This window comes from Cetorhinus maximus, chromosome 3, assembly GCF_964194155.1.
Source record: "Cetorhinus maximus chromosome 3, sCetMax3.hap1.1, whole genome shotgun sequence".
Lineage (NCBI taxonomy): Eukaryota > Metazoa > Chordata > Chondrichthyes > Lamniformes > Cetorhinidae > Cetorhinus > Cetorhinus maximus.
The window spans coordinates 165,613,221-165,640,423 of record NC_135881.1 but is presented as its reverse complement, the minus strand read 5'-3'; the positions used below and the strand labels follow the sequence as shown (position 1 = coordinate 165,640,423).

General features: G+C 40.9%; 1 protein-coding gene across 5 annotated transcripts in view; it reads left to right on the top strand.

Moving 5' to 3' along the window:
* The window catches only part of jarid2b (jumonji and AT-rich interaction domain containing 2b), a 409,246-nt gene that overhangs the window by 273,128 nt on the left and 108,915 nt on the right, over positions 1-27,203 (top strand). For all 5 annotated transcript variants that reach the window (XM_078539218.1, XM_078539220.1, XM_078539219.1 and 2 more), the window contains one exon: positions 5,302-5,471. In XM_078539218.1, coding sequence (XP_078395344.1) covers positions 5,302-5,471 — 170 coding nt within the window. The remainder of the gene's footprint in view (positions 1-5,301; positions 5,472-27,203) is intronic.

Genomic DNA, 27,203 nt, shown 5'->3' with positions numbered 1-27,203 from the left:
TTCCAGCTGCCAGTTGCTGCCTATTCCTATCTATGTCCTGTTGCAGTTGATTGGTATCATCCTCACTGTCAGCCACACCTACCAAGTTTGGAATTATCAGCAGTTTGAAAAAAAGCCCAGTGTGATTGGCTTCAAAGTCTTTGTGATGAATACTCTACCCCCACCCTAAACCACGTGATCTCTTGAGAGAGAGACAAAAATTCAGGCCAATTTTGGTGAAAAAGAAATATGGGCAACTCCTCCCTGACCCCTTTTAGCTGAATGAAATTGTTAAGTATAACTATAGGTTATACTTGGGGAGGGAGGCTTAAGATGTTGGGGTTTTTCTCACTACAACTGAGACAACGATCATCAGGCTTAGGAAGGGTTATGATGAGGTAAATAGCAATGGGTTATTTCCACTGATTGGTGAGATGATAATGAGAGAGCATAAATTTAGGATCACCACAATGAAATAGAGGAGGCCTGGAAAAATTGCTGCAGTGTGAGATTGGAATGCAGTATTCTCTGCTACCAAATATATTCTTCAAAACATGGAATAATTATTTCTAAAAGTTGCTTGTAAAAGAGGAATATTGGATGGGCATTGGGACTATATACTGGGTTGCTCATGGCAGAAAAGCACAAGCACAGACTTAATGGACTGAATCATAGACTGGTTGCTGAATAACTGATTCCTTTACTGGAATTCTTTGCATTAAACTTGGAAAAAGCAGATGAACAGTACAAACCAATGAAAGTAATGGGTTATTTTATGACAGGTATACCCTTTACAATTTGCATGTTGAATGTGGTTGGTGCTGGAGTTATGCTCAATTATAAAAACACGTGTATCTTTATCTGGGAATATACATTTATATGGATAAATGTTCCATGTAACTAAAAATAGCATGATTTCATCAAAATCCTGAGGAATTTCATTGTAGTATTTAATTAAAACGTACACATTTTTATATGGTTTCTACCCATGTAATCTGCATATGTACAAAATGTAGTGCATCCTCTAATGTAATCCTCTTGCAGGGAACACAATTAAAGCACCCCCATATAATTTGGTGTTATTGATGGTGATTTGTTTTCCATATGTGAAAGATTTGGTTTACAAGAAAAAGCTGTAGTTTAATTATCTGGGATTTTTGGTGAAATTTCAGTTATTTTGAGTGACAAAGCCAGAGATTTTGAATATGCGATGTGAGCCTGAATTACCAATGTCTTCCGGTTGAATAAAACTGAGCATATAGTAACAATCTCAAAGTACATACCACGATTTGCTAATTTGAATATGAGTATCAAAGCCTTTAGAATCAGGGACACTTGAGTATGAGTATACTATGAGTATCAAATAGAAGGAAAAAGGAAGAACTCGCATGTATGCAGCAGCCTATCATGTCCTTGGTACATCCCAAAGGTTTTCACAATCGATAAATTACCTTTTCAAATGTAGTTACTGTTATATGGGCAAACATAGCTACCAGTTTGTAACAACGAGGTTCCACAAAGCAGTACAAAAGCTAAGTGACCATAAAACTTATTTTTAGTGATGGTTGTTGATGGAGAAATTTGGGCTTGGATACTGGGAGAGCTCCCTACTGGCTTCAGTTAGTGTCATGGGATCTTTTGGTATAACACCCAGCTGAAACACTGCACTACCAACAAAGCAACACACACATACTGCACTGGAGTGTCGGTCTGGGTTATCTGCTCAGTCCTGGATTGAGACTTGAATTTACAACCTCGCAAATCAAGCAAGTGTGCTGTCAGAATCCTGGTCTCCTATAGTCTATCATTTTCATATTTTGGTTAATTTAAATCGATACTTCACTTCATCTGGGAGTTATCATTAATCAGTATAATCCTTGACCCCTAAAAAAGAGTGGTGAGGAAATGCATGTTAAAAGTGTGACAAAAAATTGTCATTGGCCATATGAGAAGCCTTCTGCTTACAAACATGTTGCCATGATACAGATTGGGCGTGAACTGATGCTGAAATCTATTCTTTGTTACCTTGATGAAATCCCTTGATATAGTTACTGTATACTACACCATTGTAAGTCATTAATTGAATTAGTGCCATGCCCTGGAGAGCACCATACAACATTGCATTAAAAGGGAAAATGCAGTTGGTTTCTACTCTTTATCCTGCCATTAACTCGATTATCAGTTTGTCAATGTACATCATGTTAAGTGGACATGAGTAATTTCTGTTCTTCATTCATTTGGAAATGACAATGAAACTAGTGATATTTATTATTACAAGATTTACAGAAATTCAGACTCTGTTGACAGGGACTATTATATTTTCTGCACTCTTTTGTAGCTGTGATGAGGCTCACAGGAGGCTGAACACAAGTGTTGTCAGACTTGTGAATCATCTCGCATTGACTGTTATGAACTTCCTATGTTTTTCTTAATGTGGGCAAACACACTTCCTGATTTGACAATCTCTGTCTCTAAGGAGAATATAAAAGCTATAGTTATTTTCAGCATGGTAAAAATAATATTCACTCACACTGACCACCCAATAACATCTTGGTGCCTGCTTGGTTTAAAATGGGCTACATAATATTGCAGTGGGGGTCTTAAATGGTATACTGATGAACATTCCTACCTAATGTGTGCAGTAATTGACTCATTGATCAGAAGATGCTGGAGTAAGTGCCTCTTCATGTATCCCATCTCCCCTTCCCCCAAAAGAAACACCTGCATTTCCCCTTTCTCTCAATGCCCTCTGCTTTGTCCTCTTATCCATCTTAGCCCTTGCTGGAATATGGTACCACAGACTATGGCAACCATCCAGTATCTCACCGAAGAAACTGTTCATGCATGGGACTTATTTTTTTTCTATCAAACTTGGCATAGAACAGGAATAAAATCTAGGATTTTTTGGTCTTTGGTTGATACTGTTCTGAGAAGTGATTTACACACTAGGCCACTGAGGGAAACCTATGTGTCCTTGTGCTTAGCACATAATCCATGAAGTAGTCACAGAAATCATATTCATGAACTATAGCCATTTCCTTTTGGAGAAAAATAGTTCAGACTTAATATTGTGAATTCAGCTTGTAGCCCACCTCAGATGATTGCAGCCAGTAGGTTTTTTGCTGTGCTGTGATGCTCTGAGATGGTAATTCAGCATTCCTTGATTCTAGTACTGAATTAAGTATTTGACTGCCAATGAATTATCTTTGGATGGAAAAGACTAATTATATGAAAAAGACTAATCTTCCAAAATGCACAATTATTACAATTATGACTTGCTATCCTAAAAGCAACACTAAAATAAATTATACCTTTGCATTACCATTTTAGTTAGATGACAGGGTGGGAACCACTTAAGAGGAAACTCATTTAGCTGCTTCACAGGTCTCTATGTAAATTATATTTTCTTGCTGCTTACTGGAAGAGGCAGTTTGGAGTAACTTCTATACGTCGTGTATTTGCCCAGGACAGTATGGTAAGGCTGCAAATAAGTCTAAATGTTTGGTTCTTTATAGGCCCATTCATACGTTTTGTACTATTAACCAACGTTTTGATTCAATGTAGAGGCTGAACGTTAAAAGGGTGATAGATTACGTCCTTCATTTTCATTTTTTGAGAGAAGTTCGACCATTGCACAAGACTGCTAAATAGCCTACCCATTAATGTCCTCTCTGGTGCTCCTTATAATTGTAGATTTGAATCTCATTTTTATATTGTTTCTGTAATCACTTGGTTACTTCTGCCAAAGTACTACAGGTGTGGTTTAGCTAAACGTAACAGCTGAGTGAGAGAAAATAAAGGTACAAAGGTATGAAGCTCTCAAAAAGGGCAGTGCTGTGCTAATTTAGTTCTCCCCCTTTGTAGCCTCTTCCTATGAATGGTACGCTTTAATTATGTATAGAGGTTTAGCTTTTACCTAAAAATAAACTAGCTGCTCAAAGATACAATTTTCCTAACTTTTTATCACGATTACGTATTGTCCTTCCAACAGGCAGACACTTTGATTTGATGAAGCAGTAGAGATTGAAGTTTATTTTCATCTACCTTGAAGACCTGGGTTGAAATGTGACTCAGATTGATGGGGTGAGAGTAATCTCTCTGGATGGGTCCTATGTTGAATGGTTTTGGTCAATCTCAGTTCTTGGTGGACATGGGCCTAAAGCCAAGAACTGTCTTTCCACTGGGGCAGAGTGGAAGGCACTTTGCATCTAGCCGAATTGTACCGGCATTGTCCAGTACATTAATTGCACCTCTGCCTAGTAAATAAATGAGCAATGATGCAGTTTTTGAGAATGTGATCTTAGCACTTGTACTCACATGGCAGGTATACTTTAACATTCAAGTTCATTGGTAAAATGATAAAACAAAAAAGTATGCAAATAGTTTTTGACCTTTGGTAAGTAAATGTTGGTACATGTGAAGTACATTTACATTGAGTGTATGGGCAGGATTTCCTGGTCGGCGTGCGGGGGGGTGGGGGGGGACCCGCAGGCGGAACTCCCGACGTCAACCCACAGTTAAAGGACCTGCCTGTCCAACCTGGGAGCCCTGGCAGGCTTCAGAGAAAACATGAAACCTCACTCATGGGCGGGATGAGGTTTCATGTAGGGTTTTAAAAATTTAATCAAAGTTCAACTAAAAGTGATGGACATGTCCCAACTCATGTGAGTGTGTCACATGAGGGGACATGTCAGGGAAATTTATTTTTATATTTTTAACATTTTTGAATTTGGCGCCGATCTCCGAGGCAGCACTCTCAGCTAAGGGAATATATCCCCCCACCGCGTGCACAAGGAGCGCATAGCGCTTCCTGGCGGATGTCACGCTGGGCGGGCCTTAATTGGCCCGTCCATGTAAAATGACGGTGCACCCCCGATTGGGGTCGCTGATCGGAGGCGCACCCGCTCCTGAACTCTTTTCTCTCCCCCCCCCTCCCTGACCGGGGGAAAATTCTGCCCTATGTTTGCATGTAATGTGCTTATGCTAAAATTAGTGTATGTGGCTAAAGTAGTGTCACCATAGTAGCCACAATTGTGGCTGGTCAGCAATTTTAATTTGATGCCACAATGCAAGACCAGGCTTAGGGGTTGACATTGCACTGGGTGCTAATGCAGATTCCTAGTGGGTTCTGGTGCATTTGTTGTGGTAACTCTATGGACTGACTTCTGTTAATTATATAGTGTACCCCAATTTAAGACTATTTTTGGCAGAGCACAAAACGAAACATTTATAGTCGTAATATTCCTGTATGATTTGTACTATTTAAAACATTTGATATTTGGAAAATGTTCTTAAGTCAATCTTTTGTGTCTTTTATTCCAGGCCGAGACTGCAAGCACAAAGGAAATTTGCCCAGTCACAGCCCAACTCCCCCAGCACAACCCCAGTCAAGATGGTGGATCCAGTCTTGCCACCACCTGCCACACAGATCATTGATCTCTCAAAAAGAAAGCCTAAAACAGAAGATTTCCTTACTTTTCTTTGCCTTAGAGGTATGTGTAACAGTAATTTTATATCAACAATGTAATTATGCAGAATATATATTTGTACATTACTTTTGTTACGATCCCTATAGAGATATGTAACTTTTTGAAAGGTATTCAAATTTGCTGTGACTGATTGGAAGGATCACACAAAAGGTTTTCTAAATTTCATGACTTAACAATGCCTAAACACTTCAATAGGCAACTTATACTCTCAACTACAGAAAAGTTTCCCATTAACTTTTAAAACAACGAAAGGATCTCCTCCACCGGTTATACTTCACTCTTGTCCCTTGAATGGGCACCCCAGGAACCAGTCCAAGGTGACTTTTAGCTCTCAAGGGTTTGCTTCCTTTACCTTCCCTTTTCCAGCTAGGTAACTACTAATCCCAGAACAGACTTTCATAGTGAGGGAAGAATTGGAGATTCTTCTCTCTAGCCAAAGCCAAGCGAAGCTTTATTTAACCCTTCATGAACTTGGTCTCTTCAATGTGCGCATGAGCTCTATCCCTCATCCTGTGTGGTGAACAATAGAGATTTTCTGCCTCTATCTCTCAGCGTCCCCCCCTCTCTCACCTAGAGGTGTGAGTATCTTGCACCTCCTTCCCAGTAAAACCACACTCTCCCCCACCCCCCCGCAACCTTTAAAAACCAAAGCACCCAGGCTTCTTGTCTCACACAATTCGGAATATGTCATGATATGTCAGAATAAGTTCATTCCTCCATTTTGCCCTAAATTGAAGAGACTGTTCTGAAACACAACAAGCTTATAAACTTTGTATTTGTAACATTTTTTTATAATGCATCTTTTTTGGCAACTGTGAAATTTCTTTGTATATTTTATTTCTTTGTATATTTTATTTCTAACAGCCATGTTGCTTGACATGAATAGTTTGTATCGTAAACAGCTGATGTCAGAACACAATTGGCTATATTGCAAATGGCATTTTAAGATGTCAAATCAGAGCTCATTGCAATAATTAATTATTTTAACAAACCAGAAATCAGTCATTGGCATTTCACCTGATTATCACTTAACCTATTACAATGGTATAAAATTGTTGATGCATAGAAAAGCCTAGATTCACTATCAAAAATTAGGCTGGTGCTGAAGAGGAGAGCAGCCGTTTTTGTCACAGGAGGTGATTCAACGTGATTTCTGAAATCCGAGAAGCTGAATGGGTGATTATTTGATAACAAACATGGCCAAGACCTATTTTGTGTGTAGGCAGTCAGTTTTGTGAGTCCTTATTCAGAACGCTCATAATTGTGCTAAGAGGTGAGTGGAATTGGAACTCCAGGCTGCTCCCTGTTTTCCTCCTACCAAACCTGGGGGTTAATGCACTAGGCAGGCCCAGCTCCTCCTCCTCCTTGTGTGCTTCTAACACTAACAAACCCAACTGCCATCTATCTGTAATGGAGTTGTGTACTACTGTGATCTCTTGCCACCAATATAACAGAGTCACCAATTTAGAGCATTAGTGGTACAAAGGAGGAGCAGGGCTTGTCCAGTGGACCTGAGTAGAAGCCTGGGGTAAACATGTGCCATAAAATCAAAATATGCTGGAAATACTCAGCAGGCCTGGCATCATCTTCAGAGAGAAAAAAACATTTAACCGCTCAGATTTGTGACCTTCCATCTGATGTTAATTAGGTGTTTTCCCCCATTATATAAATAAAAATTGATTTATCACCTTCCAATAGCCCAAAGGTCACACGGCTGAATTTACCCCTATCCACCTGGCAGAAACTTGAATTTGACAATTAAAATTGTCTAAGACATTTATCTGCTCTGGGGCTACCAGAAGCAGAAACTTGCTTATAGAATGTGATCCCAAAACACTAATGAATCCTAAAATCTGATGTAATCAGATGGAATTTAAATTATTCAGTCATGGATTCAGTCTTCGGAGACATGGCCTTGGTTCTGGAGCTTTACTCAGTTGTTTTCAGTTGTATGTTTTGTGTGAGTTGTCTTTTTTTTGAAGCTGTTCTTTAGCAGTTCTAAGTGTTTGTAGTATGAATTATGCAATAAGTGAGGCTGGGACAGTAGAGGTAGCTCAATGTTACCTGCTGTGCTCTACCTTACCTGAGAATAATTGGTGCTGACATTGGGCTCCTGAAATGAAAATGATTCAATTCCCCACCTTAATAAGCACCAAAATCATGAAGCTAAAAATGAAGCACAGCTTGTGTAGCAAGCTTCCTTAGATCAGTAAATCATGAAAAAATAGGCAATATTAACTTTACTTTGAAGTAATCTACCAATGTTATAGCTCCCTCAAAAGTGTACAAGTCCTCCTGTGGCTTTTATGACCAAATTGTGTGGTTGCAAGATTTTTATTGTACAGATGATTGCTGTAGAGAAGCAGCAGTCATTAACCTCTAATTGGGAGGTGATTGCAGTTGCCAGAATGACCCATTTATAATTGTCCACATTTTAAGTTTCCTGACCTTGTACACGATGGCTTAGATTATTTCCGGCGAGCCAGGAAATGCATAGATTATATTTTGAGCCGAAGGCATTGATTAGACTTAGAGATCGTGATCTTTAAATGCACTTGAATATTGAACACGGTTTTTTCGTAGGAGGGGAGGAGATTTTGGCTGACAGGCTGTGTTTTGTTTCTTGTGGTTATATTTGTATTGTGTAATTGTAGGGAAATAACTCTGGGGGGGAGCTGTATTGTTGACTTTCTGCCACTAAATGCTGCTGGCTAAAATTAGCTTTCTATCTCAGCTTGCTGTCATACTGTTGCCTGCTCTGTGTTCCTTGCAACAATGCTGGGAGAGAACTAAAATTCATTTCAAAGGCTGAGTTTTCAAACATTCTTCAGTCGTACTTGACAATTGACTCTAATTCACAATGGGTATATTGAATTATTCAGTGTATGATCACAGGAGCATGTGTTTCCCGGCACTCTCCACCCACCCTGTCTGCTTTCTGAACATAAGAGCTGTGCAATTCACCAAATACTATATTTTACAACCTGTTAACTTGTGGTTGCCTTTTTTGGGTAATATCTTGATTTAAGAAAATAAATAACATGCTAGAATGGATAAATCCCCCCTCTGTTTCTGGACTGCGTTGCTCTCCTGAACTGTAGCTTATATGAATTTTTGCAGCAGAACCCAAGACTAAGCCACTGAGCATATTGCATCTGAAAATTGATTCCTCCTGTAACATAACAAGAGCAGAGCCTTTTTCAAGAAGAAAATTGGGATGCTGTAATATGCCTTGATGATCCTTTGACTTATTAGGCATCAGAAGTATAACACATCACATTTAAAATACAGCTTCATAGGAGGAGTGCCGGCAAATGTTTGGAAACCATTTCACCATTTCGTAGGCCGCCTTGAACCATTCTGATAAAAGGTAATTGACCTGAAACATTAGCTCTTTCTCTCTCTCCACAGATGCTGCCTGACCTGAATATTTTCAGCATTTTATATTTTTATTTATGAAGGGGAAATAGTGCTGGACAAATTTTAATGTTCTATTTTGAAGATGGAATTAGTAAGATAGATAAGGGGATCCAGTGAATTTAGTGTATTTGAATTTTCAAAAAGCATTCAATAACGGTTATGTGAGAGATTATTATACCAAATTAGGACTCATGGGATTTGCAGTAACATATTAACATGGATTAAGAAATACAAACAAAATACTGGAAAAACTCAGCAGGTCTGGCAGCAGGTGTGGAGAGAGAGAAACAGAGTTAACATTTCGAGTCTGTATGACTCTTCAGAGGTAAAGAGCAGTAGAAATGTGATAGATTTTAAGAGGGGATGGAGCAGGTGGAGCAAGATAGAAGGTCAGGGATAGGTGGGAGCTAAGGAGAAGATGTTATGGGCACAGGACAAAGGGAGTGTTAATGGTAAAGACTAATGGAGGCACTGATAGTGGCATAAAGGTAAGATAGCAGAATGCGTTGATAGCAGAACAAGGGTCAGCACTTTGTGAAAGCGCAACATAGAAGCAAGTAACAGATGGCCCTGTTGGGGGAGGTGGGGGGGGGTTGGTGGGAGTGGTGGTTGGGGAACTAAATTGGATTAATAAAGGAGTAAAGATGGAGGAGAGAGTTCATGGCCTTAAGTTGTTGAACTCTGTTAAATCCAGAAGGTTGTAAAATGCCTAATCGGAAGATGAGGTGCTGTTCCTCCAGTTTGCCTTGGGCTTCACTGGAACATTGCAGCAGGCCAAGGATGGACATGTGGGCATGAGAGCAAGATGGTGAGTTGAAATGGCAAGCGACAGGAAGGTCTGGGTCATGCTTGTGGACTGAGTGAAGGTGCTCCAGCATTTTCTGTTTTTATTTCAGACTTCCAGCATCTGCAGTGTTTTGCTTTTATCTTAGCATGGACTAAGGGTTATTTTCTGTCCATTAACCAAAGCAAGAATAAACAGGTTGTTTTAAGATTGGCAGGCTGTAACTGGTGAGGTACAGCAAGATCGGTTGTTTATTATCTGCATTAATGACTTGGAGGACTGAGTGTAACGTATCTAAATTTGTTGACAATACAAAATTAAGTGGGAAAGTAAGCAATGAGGAGACAGGTGTGGGTTGCAGTGAGGCCCAGCAGCATAAGCTAGTTTGGGCAAAAATAGCATGAAAGCAGTTGTGGCCTCCAGTCACTGCACCACAAATACTGGAATAGAAAGGCTGCTGCAATAAAAAGGTGTTAGAAACATCTCATTTTTTAGTAGACATTTTATTTTTATTAAAAGTCATTTTTAAAAAGTGATATTTTAAAAGAAGTCTGAGCATGCTAATAAGTCATCGACCTTTTAACAAGATTTATCAGATTTTTAAAAGGTTTCATGTTAAATGTTCAAAGTCTATCCATTTTAACTTGTTGTGGGCCTCATTAAGTATTTACGAATTGAGAAGAGACCCCTTATGCCTGAGAATAGAGGTGTAAAATTTACATGTTTAATTTGGAATCGGTGGGCAATTAGCTCAAATTTACACTGGTTCCTTACTTGCCTTTTGAAATAGCGAACCCTCGGGATTAGCATTAATTGACCCATCGCAACTGTTGGATTAACGCAGTATAGATGTGTGCACACTGGAAGTTGCAGGGTCTCTCCGATGCCCAGTAGCAGCGAACGCTGAATGCATCACATCTACTGGCACTGTAAAACCTGGCCCATTGTCTCATTTTTATTAAGCAATAACAAGTGTTAAAATCTGTGTGCAAAATGTACAGCCTCAGTTGAGGGCCCAAAATTGCATTTTCAAAGTATACTTTTTCTTTTCAATTTTGGCTGTGAAAATTTCAATTGAATCAGCATCCATATTCTTTTGGGGGAGAAATTTCTAGATTTCCAATACATATCTGTGTTGTCTGATTTCGTTTCTAGCTTGCACAGCTTCAGTTTGAGATTAGCACTAATTGTAAATCTATGCCTTTGTTTTGGATTCCTCCACCAGAGGAAATAATTTTCCTCAATCTACCATGTTCTACCCTATTAAATTCATTTATTATTTTCACCTCAATTAAATTGCCACTCAGTCATCGAAATTCAAGAGAAATCAACCATGGACCAGATTTGACTCTTGACAGGCTTTCAAAATGACATTTTGCAGGAGGGAACACCACAAATTCCAGTTCACCCACACCACTAGTCTTCAGTAACCAGAGAAGTCTCAGCCATTAACAATGGTTGCTTCAGACTTGGCTCCAATGGCACTTCCTCCATTTTTCCTCCTTCCATGTTCATATAGATGGTCCACTTGGCTACCGAATGTTGCTGTTATTGTTATGCAATTTTAGATGTGTTCCTTCTGCTCAGTCAAGTTAAACAAGTAAACGCCCTAAAAGGGGTGATATTGTCCCAGCCTTGGCAATGGATGTGAAAGTGTTAACAATGCCCAATAATAAGTCCTACAATTTTGGTAGAGGTTGTTTGCTTGCAAAATTGAGGTTGTGCTCTCTATGATGTTTGTGTTTGCTAACAAAGATCAAGGAACAGAAAGGGGATGGTATTAAATTATATCTCTTCTCCCAGGCTGTATCCTGGAGTCCAGGAGAGGAGGCCTGGAAACATATGGAGCACCAAAATTAAGGCCTCAAGTAGAGGAAATATTGTATATAATGATGTTGTGAATGTCAATCACTGTTTAATGCAAAACAAATCCAGTTAGAATGTTTGCTGTCAGCTTTTGGATTTAAATTACACCTTCAATGTATGAAAACCCACTGAATATAAGAAAAATATTCTGAAATGACAACTGTAAAATAAGGGAATGATTTTTTTTTCTGGTGAGGTATGGCTCCTTGGAACTCTTCTCTAATCCTGTTACTGCATGTTTATCTAAACAAAACTGCAGTAATTTTCTGACTATGCTGTGCCTTCATGGAACTGTAAAGCACAGGAGGAGGCCATTCAGTCTACTGTGCCTGTGCTGGCTCTTTGAATGAGCAATCCAATTAATCCCACTCCCCTACTCTTTCTGCTTAGCCCTGTAACTTTTCTCCCTTCAAGCATTCTAGTTCCCTTTAGAATGTTACTATTGCATCTGCTTCCACCACCCTTTCAGGCAATGCTTTCCAGATCATAACTATTCGGCACATTGAAAAAAAAATTCTCCTTATATTTCCTCTGTGGTCTTGAGAAAATCTATTGCGCTGTTCTGAATTTCTGTAGTGCACAGAAACATGAATTTGGCATGCTCTAGAGTTTACTGATTTAGCGGAATGGTAGAGATTGATGTTTGAAATCTGCCATTGCTCCACAGCTTTGGTACTTCATTGGCTTAATGTAGGAAAATATTTGGGGGGAGGAGGAAGAGAATAGGCTTGTGATTTGCAATGCGACAACATTGTTTCTTGCTTCTGAGCCAGAAGTTTGGGTTCAAACCCCAATTCAGAAATTGAGCACATAATCTTGGCTGACATTTGCAGTACTGAGAGAGTGCTACATTGCCAGAGGTGTTGCCTTTCGCATAACATGTTAAATTTAGGTCCCATCTGCTTGTACAAGTGAATTATATGAAGATGATCAGTTTTTGGTGGCTTCTTGAGCAACACCACCAAAATAGATTAAATGGGCATTTATCTGATATGCTGTACGCAAATATTTTACATTTACCCCCTACTTAAACTACAGTGATGATTCTTCAAAAGGAATTTATTGGTTGTGAAATGTTTCAGGATGTCATAAAAGACGCTGCATGAACCCTTCTTGCTTGTCATCCTTTTAAAAGTTTTCTTTTTTCTTCTCCTCCTTACACCATATTATTAGAGACATTAACCCCTCAACTGTGGTATGAGTTTCCAAACATAAAGTTATTTCTTCATCCCATCAGAATTTTGTCTGTGGTGATGTATTTGATTTTACTGCGAAAATCTGGCTCAATCTTCAGATTTGAAAATACGGAATCTTGAAGCAGGTTGTGTGCTAAATTAGTTTTCATTGGATACAATGGCAGGCAATGAATGTAGATTCTCAAGTAGAAGGTACATTTGCTAATGGGTTTCATTAATGAAAGATTTTCTTCTGCCAAAATTATTAGTTACATTTCAATAAATCATCTCATTCCTCATAACCAAATTCATGTGCCAAATCTGCTAGAGCTTATTGAAAATGTGCGCACTTACTTTGGTGGATTTGCTGAGATGATTTTATGCCCTATGCCCTATGTCTGTGTATAACTGTGTTCCTACTGTGCTGAACTTGCCCTGTGCTTGCAAACTTATGTTGTCTCCTGATCTGACAATGCTTTGATTTTAAAAATGTTTTCAGATCCCTCCATGGCCTGGCCCTTCTATCTTTCTAAACCTCCTGTAGCCCCAAAATCGCCCAAGATATCTGTGTTCCTCTAAATCTGGTCTTGTGCATATCCCTGACTTTGATTGCTCTACAATTGGCAGCCATGCTTTAAGCTGCCTAGGCCAGAAGCCCTGGCATTCCCTCCTGAAATCTCTGCACTGCTCTACCACTTTCTCCTCCTTTTAAGATGTTCCTTAAAACCTACCTCTTTGACCCAGCTTTTGGTCACCTGCCCTAATATCTACTTATGTTGCACAGTGTCAGATTTTATTCCTGTGAAGCACCTTGAGATGTTCACCACATTAAAGGCATCTTATAAATGCAAGTTGTTTATTCTGTATGTTGATTGGAGAAAGGATTGAGCAGGATGTATGCAAGAATTGCAAATTAGTAATTGGGGTGATCGCAAGATGACAGAGACCCACAGTGGCAAAAACATCAGCTTTCAGTCAACCTTTGGCCAGAATCCCATTGGTTTAGGTAATGGAAGGTGCTGATGATGACAGCCAGCAAAGTTGGGCAGCTGGAGGATAATAGTTTTAAAAAAATCTTTCAATGGTTTTGGTTATTTCACAAGTGTCTATGCCATTAGAGTCAGCTCACTCTGAACTTGTTGTCACAGGCTGGCATGAGAGAAGTAGCAAAATGTCTATCTTTTCAGAGAGTAGATTTTTCCTTTAATAAAAGGTTTCAGCCACATATCTCTGGGAGGTCTGTAAGGGAGGTGTCTCTATTATTTTGTGTCAAGGTTTATAACTGTTGGTATCCAATTAGACTCAGTCATCACATTCAATGGGGCATGCCTGTCTTAAATGGGATTTCTTTGTTGTTACAATGTGTATTGACCAATGCAAAATATCGATCTATTAAGGGAATGTTTTTAGACTCGAGACTCTATCTAGGGGAATTAATTAGGGTGCAGCACTATCTAAATATTAACACTTGCCTCATAAAATGCAAGATCTATTTAATTCTGTTTACTTCAAAGAAATGACTGTAAGGTAAAAGTTGTTCCATGGCATAAATCATAGGTGAGTGCTGAAGTTTAGTTCTGACAAGAAGTCCAAATGAGTGAAGTGGAATTTATCTCTCTCTCTGCGGCACCCTGCCCCAACCAACATAGTATGTAGGAAACCTGATTCACTGCCAGATCTGACTGGATCGCATAAAGCGCTATCTGGGCCCCTTTTTAAAAAAAATTAAGCTTTCACAGGATGTAGGAGTCACTGGCAGGTCAGCACTTATTACCCATCGTTAATTGCTCTTAGAAAGGTGATGGTGAGCCACTACCTTGAACTGCTGAAGTTCATAGGGTGTAGATGCACCCACAGTGCTGTTCAGAAAGGAGTTCCAGGATTTTGACCCAGTGACATTGAAGGAACGGCAGTATAGTACCAAGTCAGGATGTTATTTGGTTTGGAGCAGGACTTGCAAGTGATGGCGTTCCCATGCATCTGCTGCCCTTGTCCTTCTAGGTGGTAGAGGTCAGGGGTTTGGAAAGCGCTGTTGAAGTAGCCTCAGTGAGTTGCTACAGTGCATCTTGTAGATGGTGCACACGACTGCCACTGTTATTGGTGGTAGAGGGAGTGAATGTTTAAGGCAGTGGATGGGGTGCTAATCAAATGGGCTTCCCTCAACTGCAAAAACTACTCGCTATTCCAGGATTATCTTGGAATGCAAAGGTAACCCCACCGCCTTTTTCTCTACAGCAACCCACCTTCTTAAACCTATTTATCCTGCCATCTCCATCCTCTCCTTCAGTGATGAGTGCAAAGAATGCATGAATTTCTATGTCACCAAGTATGAAACCATCCCATTAGCTGCCTCTGTTATTTCCCTCCTCCCCCTAGCTCACTGGGCAGAACTCCCTCAAAGGTTTACCCCCTGTTTGTCTCCTATCTCCCTGCATACTATCTCTAGGCACATGCCCATGAGATTCACTTGCTCTCAACCCTATTCCCAGTAAACTACTGACCTGTCAAATTCTTTTACCCTTTTATCCTATTTTCAATCTTTTTTCGCACCATGGTCTCCTCCCCCCACCCCACACCCATTAGGGCCATCTGACACTTGTTCATGTTGTTCTTCCATGAGTGCTTACCTTTGTCTGACTATTATCACATTCTGCTTTCTATCCTTAATGCCACCATCAGCACCTCCCTTTAGCCTGTACCACCACCATTAACACTCCTTTGACCTTATGTTTATGACATCTTTGGCAATCTCTCTTTTACCTTCACCTATCACTGGCCTTCTATCCAGTTTCACCTGCTCCACCCCCTTAAACAGTATAAATTTCAGCACATTTTTACTTCTCTTCAGCTCTGAAGAAGAGCCATATGGACTCGAAACATTAACTCTTTCTCTCCACAGATGCTGTTAAACCTGCTGAGTTTTTCCAGCATTTTTTGTTTTTGTTTCAGAATTCCAGTATCTGCAGTATTTTGCCTTTATCTTAGTGCCAAATTCTCTTCCTGGTGCCCATGTTGGCTGACATTAATGGTTCTTTCCCCCCAGTTTCTCTCTCTCTCACCTTCAAATCTGCCTCTTTCCTTGGGGTTCTGTTCCTCTTCCTTTCAAATGTACCATCATCACCCCTCTCAAAAAAAATCCCTTGACCCCTCTGTTCTTGCAAGCTTCCACCCCATCTACAACTTCACTTTCCTCTCCAAAGGCCTTGAATATGTTGCCTCCCATGTTTATGCCCATCTGACCTGGAATTCTATATTTGAATCCTTCCAATGAGGTTTCTGTCACACAGTACCAAAATAGCAAGATAACAAATTGCATCCTATGTGACTGTGACAAAGGTAAACTATCCCTCCTTGTCCTTCTTGACCTGTCTGCAGTTTTTGACATATTTGATCACACTATTCTCCTCTAACGTTTCTCTGCTGCCATCCAGTTGTGTGGGACTGTACTCGCCTGGTTCCATTTATCTGCCTAATTGTAGTCAGAAAATTGCCATAAATAGCTTCTGTTCCCATTCCTGCATAGCTACCTCTCGTGTCCCCCAGGGACCTATCCTTGGCCTCCCCCTGTTTCTCATCTACATGCTCTCCCTTGGTAATATCATCTGAAAATACTGATCTCACATGTATGCTGATTATAACCAGCTCTACCTCACCACCACCTTTCTTGGTCCCTCCACTGTCTCTAAATCATCAGGCAGCTTACCCAACGTTCAGTACTGGATGAGCAGAAATTACCTTTAATTATGTATTTAGAAGACTGAAGTCATCATTTTTGATCCCAACCACGCCCTTGCCCGTTGATTTTATCCCTTTCCCTGGCAACTGTTTGAGGCTCAAACCAGATGATTTGCAATCTCTGTATCTTGTTTGACCCTGAGATGAGCTTCATCAAGACAGCCTATTTCCACCTCTACCCTTCCCTCAGTTCATCTGCTGCTGAAACCCTCATCCATGCCTTTGTTGCCTGCAGACTTGATTATTCTAACATACTCCTGACTGGTCTCCCACATTGAACTCCAGAGGTGAGATGAGTGTGACTGCCTTTGACATCAAGGCAGCATTTGACTGAGTGTGACACAAAGGATCCCCAGCAAAACTGGAATCAATGGGAATCCGAGGGAAAGCTCTCTGCTGGTTGGAGCCATACCTAGTACAAAGGTTGTGGCTGTTGGATGCCAATCATCTCAGCTACAGGGCAGCACTGCAGGAGTCTCTCAGGCTAGTGTCCTAGGCCCAACCATCTTCAGCTGCTTCATCAATGACCTTCCTTCCTTCCATCATAAGGTCAGCAGTGCACAGTGTTCAGCACCATTCTCAACTCTTCAGATACTGAAGTGGTCCATGTCCAAATGCAGCAAGACCTGGACAATATCCAGGTTTGGGCTAATAAGTGGCAAGTAACATTTGTGCCACACAAGTGCCAGGCAATGACCACCTCCATCAAGAGAGAATCTAACCATTGAGCCTTGACATTCAATGATATTACCATTGCTGAATCCCCCACTGTCAACATCCTGGGGGTTACTGAACTACTGGACTAGCCATATAAATACTGTGGCTACAAGAGCAGGTCAGAGGTGAGAAATCCTGTGGTGAGTAACTCATTTCCTGACTTCTCAAAGCCTGTCCACCATCCACAAGGCACAAGTCAGGAGTGTGATGGAATACTCAAGAAGCTTGACACCATTCAGCATAGAACAGCCCTTTTGATTGGCACCCTATCCACAGACATTCACTCCCAGCACTGATGCACAGTGCAGCAGTGTGTACCATCTACAAGATGCACTGTAGGAACTCATCAAGGTTCCTTAGACAGCACCTTCCAAACCCACGATTCCTATTATCTAGAAGGGCAAGGGCAGCAGATGCATGGGGGGAGCACCACTTGGAAGTTCCCCTCCAAGTCACCCACCATCCTGACTTGGATATATATCGCTATTCCTTTGCCGTCACTGGGTCAAAATCCTAGAAGCCCCTCCTTAACAGCACCGTGGGTGTACCTACACATATGGACTGCAGCAGTTCACAAAGGCAGCTCACCACCATCTCCTCAAGGGCAATTAAGGATGGGCAATAAATGCTGGCCTAGTCAGTGACACCCACATCCCACGAATTAATTTTTAAAAATTCAATCTGCCATAAACCTGAGGTCATCCAAAACTCTGCTGGCTCAGTTCTAACGCTCACCAAATCTAGTTCACCCATCACACCTGTGCTCACCGACCTACATTGGTCCCCGTTAAACAGCACCTCAGTTTTAAAGTTCTCATTCCTGTTTTCAAACCCCTTCATTGACTTGCCTCTCTCTATTTCTGTAACCTCCTCCAGCCCTTCAATCATCTTGAGGTATCAACACCCACTTAATTGCAGCTTCATCCTGATCTTTAATTGCATCACCATTAGTGGCCTTTAGCGGCCTAAACCCTCAGCTCTGGAATTTCCCTCCTGAAACCTCGCGACCTTTCTACCTTGCTTTCCTCCTTTTAAGACCCGTCTTTTTGACCAAGCTTTTGGTCATCTGACATAATATTTCCTTATGTGGGTTACTATCATATTTTGTTTTCTAATGCTTCTGAGGCACCTTGGATGATTTTTAAGTTAAAGTTGCTATATAAATATAAGCTGTTGATTAGTCTGACCTAAGGTTCTTAATGGACTGTATGAAACATATTAAACATTGTGCTCTTTCCGTATTTAACTATCATTTGGCTCCTATCTATTAAATCAGTAAATGGAATTGACCAAGTAGTTATAGTGGTGTGCATTAGTTTATTTAAGAAGGGGCACAAAAATGTGGTGAGCATCCCATGTGATTTCTAGTGATCAATAAAGCATGTTCACAGAGTTAATTATTAAACCAGGGCATGCTAATCTATTCTTTGGTATAGTAAAGAACCAAAGAAAATGTCTGCTCATGGAAAATGTTACTTAGCCGTGAAAATTAGATGCAAATAGTGGGGAGAGGAGGAGTCTGGACAGTACCATAAGGTAAAGGACATTTGATAGAATAAATTGTGCAGAGTTTCTATATTCAAATCTTATGGAGCACCTGATAAAAAGCTAGTTGTTGACTAATGTTGAATGTGTTCTTCAGTGGCAAGATTCCTTGAAATGTAAAATTTAATTTAATTTGCAGCAGTGTTTGACTCATTCCTGTCACACAATCTAAGTTTTTCTATAAGAATACAGTCTTTGTTTTGGGATCTATAATGAGTTCTGCAGAAATGGTGCGTTTAAAAAAAAGTTTCCAGTCCCCAGGCTCAGATAAAACCCAAACATTTATAGGGTGATACATGCTTTGTGTTACAAGGATGCTATGAACATGGGAAATGCATATTAATGTGAATGTGCTGTTGTACAGAGTATTTCACATGGACGTCCGTGATAAGTAGTTGAACAAAACATGAGGAATGTTCTGTCAGTGAATATTTTTGTCTCTTATGAATATGGTTTTGAGAGATATTTACATCTCAAATCTAATTGAGTGATGCTTTACTGGGTGACTTAAATACACTTATTGACTAGAGAGCATTGATTTTACTAATATTTAGCGCACACTATACATGGTTGTACTGATAGAGTCATAGAGGTCTACAGGACAGAAAAAGACCCTTCGGCCCATCGAGTCTGCACCGGTCAAACAAGTACCAAACTATTCTAACCCCATTTTCCAGCACTAGGCCCAAAGCCTTGTATGCCATGGCATTGCAAGTGCCATCATCAGCATTGTTATATATAAAAATACCAGGAATACGTAGAAGTCGCAACATGGCATCTGGCCCAACCTGTGTATGTTGGTGTATAACTTCCATGTGAACAAGTAATTCTATTCATATTTGCCTACCCATTTCCCATGTCACTTATCCCTTTGTTGTCTTTTCCTTCATCCATCAATCCAATCCAATCTAATCTCTAATGTTGACACAGTTTTTGCCTTACTAACCGTTGAGGTGAATTCTACAGTCTTATCTTTGTTTAAAGATGTTTTGATTTTCCTCTTCAAAATTTCTTACATTTAATATATCTATTGGTCCCGCGTTCCAGACCCCTCAATTAGTGGAAGCAAATTTGCTTCTATCCTATTCTTTCATAACTGTAATCACTATTTTGTATCATTCATTAAAATGCAATATTCTAATGAAAAAGTTCTAATATACAAATCTTTCCTCGTATTTGTGTTTGCTTATACCAAGGAGCATCCTCATGAATCTTGTGCCATTTCTAAAAACTCAATATCCTTCCTATTGTGTGGAGCCCAGGGCTACACAGGGTACTGTAATTGAGGCTTAAATTTTATACAGGTTCATCTTAGCTATAATTCCAATGGTGTTTTTTGCACAGCCTTATAGACCTGATTGTGCGTTTAATGGCCTGTGAACCTGTACTCCCACATCCTCTGCTGTTCTACAGCATCGAGCTGACTTCCATTCGGAGTAGAAACAATTTGGTAAAAATGTTATCATTTCATACTTATCAAAATTGAATTTCACCTGCAACTTTTGCTCATCCTCTCCTATATCCCTTTACTGCTCCCTTCAGTACTCCAAAGAATTTTGGTATCATCTGCAAATATCAACACTGCTTTTTCTGGGTCTATATTTAAATGATTGATACACATGGTGAACAGAAGTGGCTGCAGAATTGAATCCATATTAGACAACACAGTGCCAAAGATTGTAATGTGCCACAGTAAAACTTGTGCATCATGTCAACCCTCATTTCATTGAAGTATTAAAAGTGTTGTTATCCAAGGCAGGTAAAGCAGAAAGGCCATTCACTCTATTGAGTTAGGTACTAGAGGGCCGACTTCACCTAGTCTAACATCCAACTAAATTCTGATCAGGTTATTTGATGCACTTATCATCTTTTCCCACTGGTAAACCTATTTAAATTTACCTCTTCTGGGCTGACTTATCTATAAACTGGGTTTGGAAAAAGAGCAAAGAATTATAATTAGAGTGGATGGTGCCAGTTGAAAAACTAGCACCATCATAGGAAATGTAGCAGGCACAATGTGTTGAATGCCCCCATTCTGCACTAAGTTTCTATGGTAACTTATTTTTAGAAATCGGCATTAATTATTTTTAATAATTAAAGCACTTTAGTTATTTCAATAAGGCCCTCTAGTTAATTTCTATTTCCCCCCCCCTTTGCATTTGTTGTTCTTTGCACCCTCTACATGCATTTATGCCCCTTTTGAATTGTGGTGGCGGAAATCCAAGCCTGATTAATCAGTGCATTATAAAGCCTCAGCATAATTTCTTTATAAACTTGTACTCCACTCTTCTGGCTATATAACTCAAGTTCTCTTTGCTTTTTTAATTGCTTCTCCACTTTGTCTTGACATTGAAAGTGACTACTCCACAGCAGTTTTTTCCAGTAAAAATCATTGACAGGTCACAGATGTGGCTATAACAAGACTGTTTTAGCCACATGCATTAATTTTAGTGGAAAACAGCTTACATATCGTGTGTTTACTTAAAATCTACCATCATTCAGTAATCAAGCAAGTAAAGCACTCGCATCAATCAAAAGCAGACTCTCCATTTCATCTTACTACTTTATTAACATGCACAAAACAAACCACAGATACATGTCATGCAAATGAGTACGGAGATCATATGTCCATTGGTGTCTATTATTCTTTTAAATGCTGATCAGGAATGCAATTACCCACATCTGGGTGCCCAATTAGCCACGTGTCTTAACGCATTGGGACAACAGTGGTCTGCAGTTAGTAGGTATATTTCTAAGTCCCCAATTAGATTCAGGACCATTGAGCTAGAATGAAAAAGTGAACCAGGATTCATGCTATGCATTGCTGTCCAGTGTGCAAGTTGAGTGAGGATTGGGCAATGCCTAGCAGTGTTAGTGTCCTTTTTAGTTGAATACCCAGCCGATACCTATTTCATGAGAGAGGCTAGATATTATAGATAGCTGGACAAGGTAGTGTAATGGACAAAGCAGCCTGCTTGATTGGCACCACATCCAGAAACGTTCAATCCCTCCACCACGAGCACACAGTAGCAGCAGTGTGTACCATCTACAAGATGCACTGCAGGAATTCACCAAGGCTCCTTAGACTGCACCTTCCAAACCCACGACCACTACCACCTAAAAGGACAAGGGCAGCAGATAGATGGGAACGTCACCACCTGGAAGTACCCCTCCAAGCCACTCATCGTCCTGACTTGGAAATATATCGCTGTTCTTTCACTGTCGCTGGGTCAAAATCCTGGAACTCCCTTCCTAACAGCATTGTGGGTGTACGTACACCACATGGACTGCAGCGGTTCAAGGAGGCAGCTCACCAACACCTTAAGGGCAACTAGGGATAGGCAATAAATGCTGGCCTAGCCAGCGAAGCCCACATCTCGTGAATGAATAATAAAAAAATGATCCCCATTATAAGTATAGGCTGCTGACTTTGGGCAAGCAAAATCCAACGAGTGCAATGGTTGATTTTTGAAATGTTAACACTGTAGGAGTGATTTCGTGAGCCTGCAATCACAGGGAATGTACCTTGGAGAAAATTACAGGCTGCACACCCATGATTTCCAGTGATCCTGTGCCACCCTTGCATGTCCAAATGAACTATAAAAAATGCCTGGCAGTATGATTATTGATTTTTTTTTGTCCTTGAAAACTTGTGTTCAGAGGGAGCATTTGGAAGGCAACAACATGCTAGCGTTAGTTATAGGGGCATTGTAGTATTGGAAGCTATTTGTGATGTTTTAGGAGTATTATTGAGTCCATTTGTTTTCCCTTTTGTGGAATACTGTACTTTAGCATCTGCCTGAAATACTGGTTGTTGTGAGCGAGGGCACGTGAGAGGGGTAGCAAGAGCAACTTGGAGTTGCAGAGGTGAGGCAGCAAGAGGGAGGGCCGGCGACAAGGTCGGGGTGGTGGGGTTGATGGGGACTGGGAGGGTCGGCGAGAGGGTGGGTCGCTCCAAAATGGCACCGATTGGGTAATGTGACCGTATGTAAGACCTGGCGCGAAATGACATTAAAACGGAACATCCAGTGCTAAATGCGAATTCCGGCCCCATTAACTGATGTTAAAGCAGAATGACTTAAAATGGGGACTTACTGTTCTCACCTCTGTCCCAGTCAAAAATGGTGCTGATAACTAAACCAAGGCACTGCCCACCAAACCAACCCATCAACAGTTGCACCTCTTATTGTAACATTAAGATACTAAGTGTACAGAATGTAACAATTTTTGATCCATTTGATAGAAACCCTCTGGAATGAAGGTGGAAGGTAAACCGACCGAAGAACAGTCCAGACAGTGTACAAACTCTGTATCATAGATTGTTGCAAAGTACAAGCCTTTATGGTGATTTCCCTTTGATTTTTATGGAGCAATAATGCCATTTTTGTTGCATATTTACAAATTAACCATCATCTATTTGAAAGGGGTGTGTATTTGGCTTTTGATGCCCTTTCTGTGAATTTTGTAATTTTATTTGTATCCCATTTAAAGGTTCGAGGTACAGCACATATGGGAGGGAATGTTGCTAATGCGAAATAATTGCTCATTAACTCTCTCCAAAGTCCTCTCCCCCTCCAAAACTAATAACAAAAGATCAGCTGATCTTGTAGATATTTTGAAGTTTAATTTATTTGGCTTCCCTTCCTGCCTGCCTGCTGAGCAAAAGTTAGTCAGCTGCAATTATTAGAAGATCAGCATCTATTCTAGCTCTGAATGCTGGTCAGACAGAATTCAGTACTTTGTACAATACCGATCATGAAGTTTCCTGGCTCGGGTGCCACTCAGTCTAGGTGCGAGAACGTGTATTTGTGCGATTTCCTATGGAAATCCTTAGCACTAAGGGCCATGGTTGAGCAGCTTTCTGCTTGCAATGATGGTTGTGTACAGGGAGATGAAACAAATTAAATCTTCAGAATTACACAGGATAGCTCAAAATTATTTTTAGCAGCCTTTCCTGGATAGATTTCTTCATGAAGTATTTTATGTTGAAAGTAAATCCTGTCTCCTCCCACCCCTCTCAAAGAAAAAAGTAATTGCTGGATGTTCTTGGTTTAGTTTCAGAGGAGAGAATGGGAATTTTATCTAATTTTATTCATCATGATTTTGTGAAATTAACAATGAAGTCTCCAAGATTGCCATGCTACTCCAATTCTGGCCTATTGTACATCCCTGATTAATTTTTTGCCCTGCTTTTGGTTTGTTGTGCCTTCAGCTGCTTGGGCGCTAAGCTATGGAATTCACTCCCTCTACATGTTGTCCTCTCTACACCTCACTCCTCCTTAAAACCTACGACTTTGGCCAGACATTTGGTCATCTGCACTAATATCATCTTGTGTGGCTTAGTTTTGTTAACGCTCCTGTTTTAGTATTCGTTCATGGGAAGTGGGCATCACTAGTTAGGCTCATCACCTAATTGCCCTTGAACAGGTGGTAGTGAGCTGCCTCTTGAACCATTGGAGCCTATGTGCTGAAGGTACATCCACAATGCTGTTAGGTAGGAAGTTCCAGGGTTTTGACCCAATGATGACAAAGGGATGGTGATACATTTCCAAGTCAGGGTGACGAGTGACATGGATGGGAGCTTACAGTTGGTAGTGTTTCTCTGAACTTCCTGCCCTTGTCTTTTGGGTTGAAGAGATCAGAGGTTTGAGAGGCCCTGTTAAGTTGTTGCAATGCATCTTGTAGATGGTGGCGAGTGTGGGAGTTTAATGGTGATGGATGGGGTGCCAATCAAGTGGGCTGCTTTGTCCAGGATGGTGTTGAGGTGTTGTAGCTGCACTACCCCAGGCAGATGGTTAGCTGGTTGCGACGTTGGAGGCAGTTGTTGCCTAGCACTTGTCATGCAGTTTTGTTATCAGTTATCAATACAAGCCTGAGTGCTGTCCATGTCTTGCTGCATGTGGGCATTTCAGTAAATTAGGAGTTGTAAGTCAATGCTGTGAAATCTTCAATGTACCCACTTCTGGCCTTATGATGGAGGAAGCAGTTGAAGATGATTGGGCCTAGGACACTACCCTGAGGAACACCTGCAGCAATATCCTGGGGCTAACATGATGGGCCTCCAACAATCATAACCATCTCTCTTTGTGTTCGGTATGACTCCAGCCAGTGGAATGTATCGCTCTGATTCCCACTGATTTCAGTTTTATAAATGCACCTTGATGCTGCACTCAGTAAAATGCTGCCTTGATATCAAGGGCAGTCACTCTTATCACACCTCTGGAATTTAGCTCCTTTGTCTATGTTTGGACCAATTCTGTAATAAAAGTGGTCTTGGTAAGAACCCAGATTGAGCATTGGTGATCATGTTATTGGTAAGTGCTGCTTGATAACTCTGACACCTTCCACCATTTTACTGATGATTGAGAGTAGACAGATGGGGCAGTAATTGCCCGGATTGAAACTTTCCTCCTTCCTTTGGAAAGGGCATACCATACCAGACGGAAAGGGTTGCTAGTTCAGAAGCACAAGTCTTCAACGCCACAGATGGGAGGTTGTTGGAACACACAGCCTTTGCCATATCCAGTGAACTCAGCCATTTCTTAATATAATGTGAAGTGAATCAAATTGGCTGAAGATTGGCATCTGTGATGGGAGTCGTGGGGTGGAGGAGGCCTATGGAGAAGGCTGAGATTGATCGTCCACATGGCACTTCCAGCTATAAATGCTTGGAAAATGATTCACCCTTGTCTTTTGCACTCATGTACAGGGCCTGCCACCATTGAGGGCAGCGATTTGTGTGGAGCCTCATCTTCTCATTAGTTGTTTAATTGTCCACTACCATTCATGACTAGTCTTGGCAAGACTGCGGAGCTTAGATCTGATCCATGGGTTGTAGGATCACTTGGCTCTGTCAATAACATGCTGCAGTCACTATCTGACATGCAAGTAGTCCTATGATGTACAGGTTGGCACTTCATTTTAGCTACGGGCATGTTCTCTTTATCTCTCATTGAACCTGGATATGCTGGGCCATGAGATTGCAGATGTCCTTGAATGCAGTTCTGCTGCTAATGGCCATAGCACGACCTGAATTCCCAGTTTTAAGCTGCTAGATGTGTTCTGGATCCATCCCACTTAGTAGGGTGTGCCACTAAATGGAGGGTACATCACAATGAACTCTTAAAAGTTCGTCCTCAATATCATCTGGGGGCTGTGCCAAAATTGGAAGAACACTTCCAGAGACAAGTGAAACAATAGCCTGACAGTCTTACAAACATAATCATATATTTTGGTCAATGCCCCAGACTCCTCCAACAGCTTCCTGCACCACTGCCACAATAGAGCTGATGACACAATAGCATACAGTCAGTGGGAGTGGCCCTGGGAGTCCTCAACATTTTAGCCCAGGCTCCATGAAGTCTCATGACTTAGGTCAAATATGTGGGCAAGAAACACTTAAGATAGCTTATTGCCCTTCCTCAGCTGCTGAATCAGTGCTGCTCCATGTTGGAAGAAGCACTAAACATAGCAAGGCACAGAAGGGCTCAGGTGGGCCTTCGATGGAGGGTGCCCTTGATGTGAAGGCAGGGCCTCATCTCCAAAAGGACACTGCAGTGGTCAGTCCTATCAGTACTGTCAAGAACACAGCAGGTAGATTAGTGAGGATGAGGTCAAGTACATTTTTCCCTCGTGTTAGTTCTCTCATCACCTGCCATAGGCCCAGTGTGACAGCTATGTCCCCCAGGACTTGGCCAGTTCAATCAGTAGGGGTCCTACTGAACCATTCTTGGTGATGAACATTTAAGACTTCACCTGATCCCTTCTGTGCCTTGCTATGTTTAGTGCTTCTTCCAACATGGAGCAGCACTGATTCAGCAGCTGGGGGAGGGCAATAAGTTATAATCATCTTGAGGGTTTCTTGCCCACATATTTGACCTAAGTCATGAGACTTCATTGAGCCTTGACTAAAATGTTGAGGATTCCCAGGGCCACTCCCACTGACTGTATGCTATTGTGCCATCAGCTCTATTGTGGCAGTGGTGCAAGAAGTACCCAGGGATGCTGATGGAGGAGTCTGGGGCATTGACCAAAAACTATGATTACATTTGTAAGACTGTCAGGCTGTTGTTTTACTTGTCTCTGGAAGTGTTCTTCCAATTTTGGCACAGCCCCCAGATGATATTGAGGATGACTTTTCAGGGTTCATTGTGATGCACGTTAGGTTTGATGCCGGGGATGATCCAATATTATTCTCCCTGTTTTTTTGAGGTAGGTTTGATACAACTGAATGGCTTATTCACCCATTTCTGAGTGGGGTTAAGAGTCGACCACATTGCTGTGAGTCTGGAATTATTTGTAGGTCAGAACGGCAGATTTCCTTCCCTAAATGACATCAGTGAACCACATGGATTTAGCACAATAGCTATTACTGATAGCTTTTTATTCAAGACTTTATTTGATTAGCTGAATTTAAATTCCCATATGCCGTGATGGGATCTTGTCTCTAGACCATTAGTCCAGTAACACAACAACTATTCTTCCATACCCATA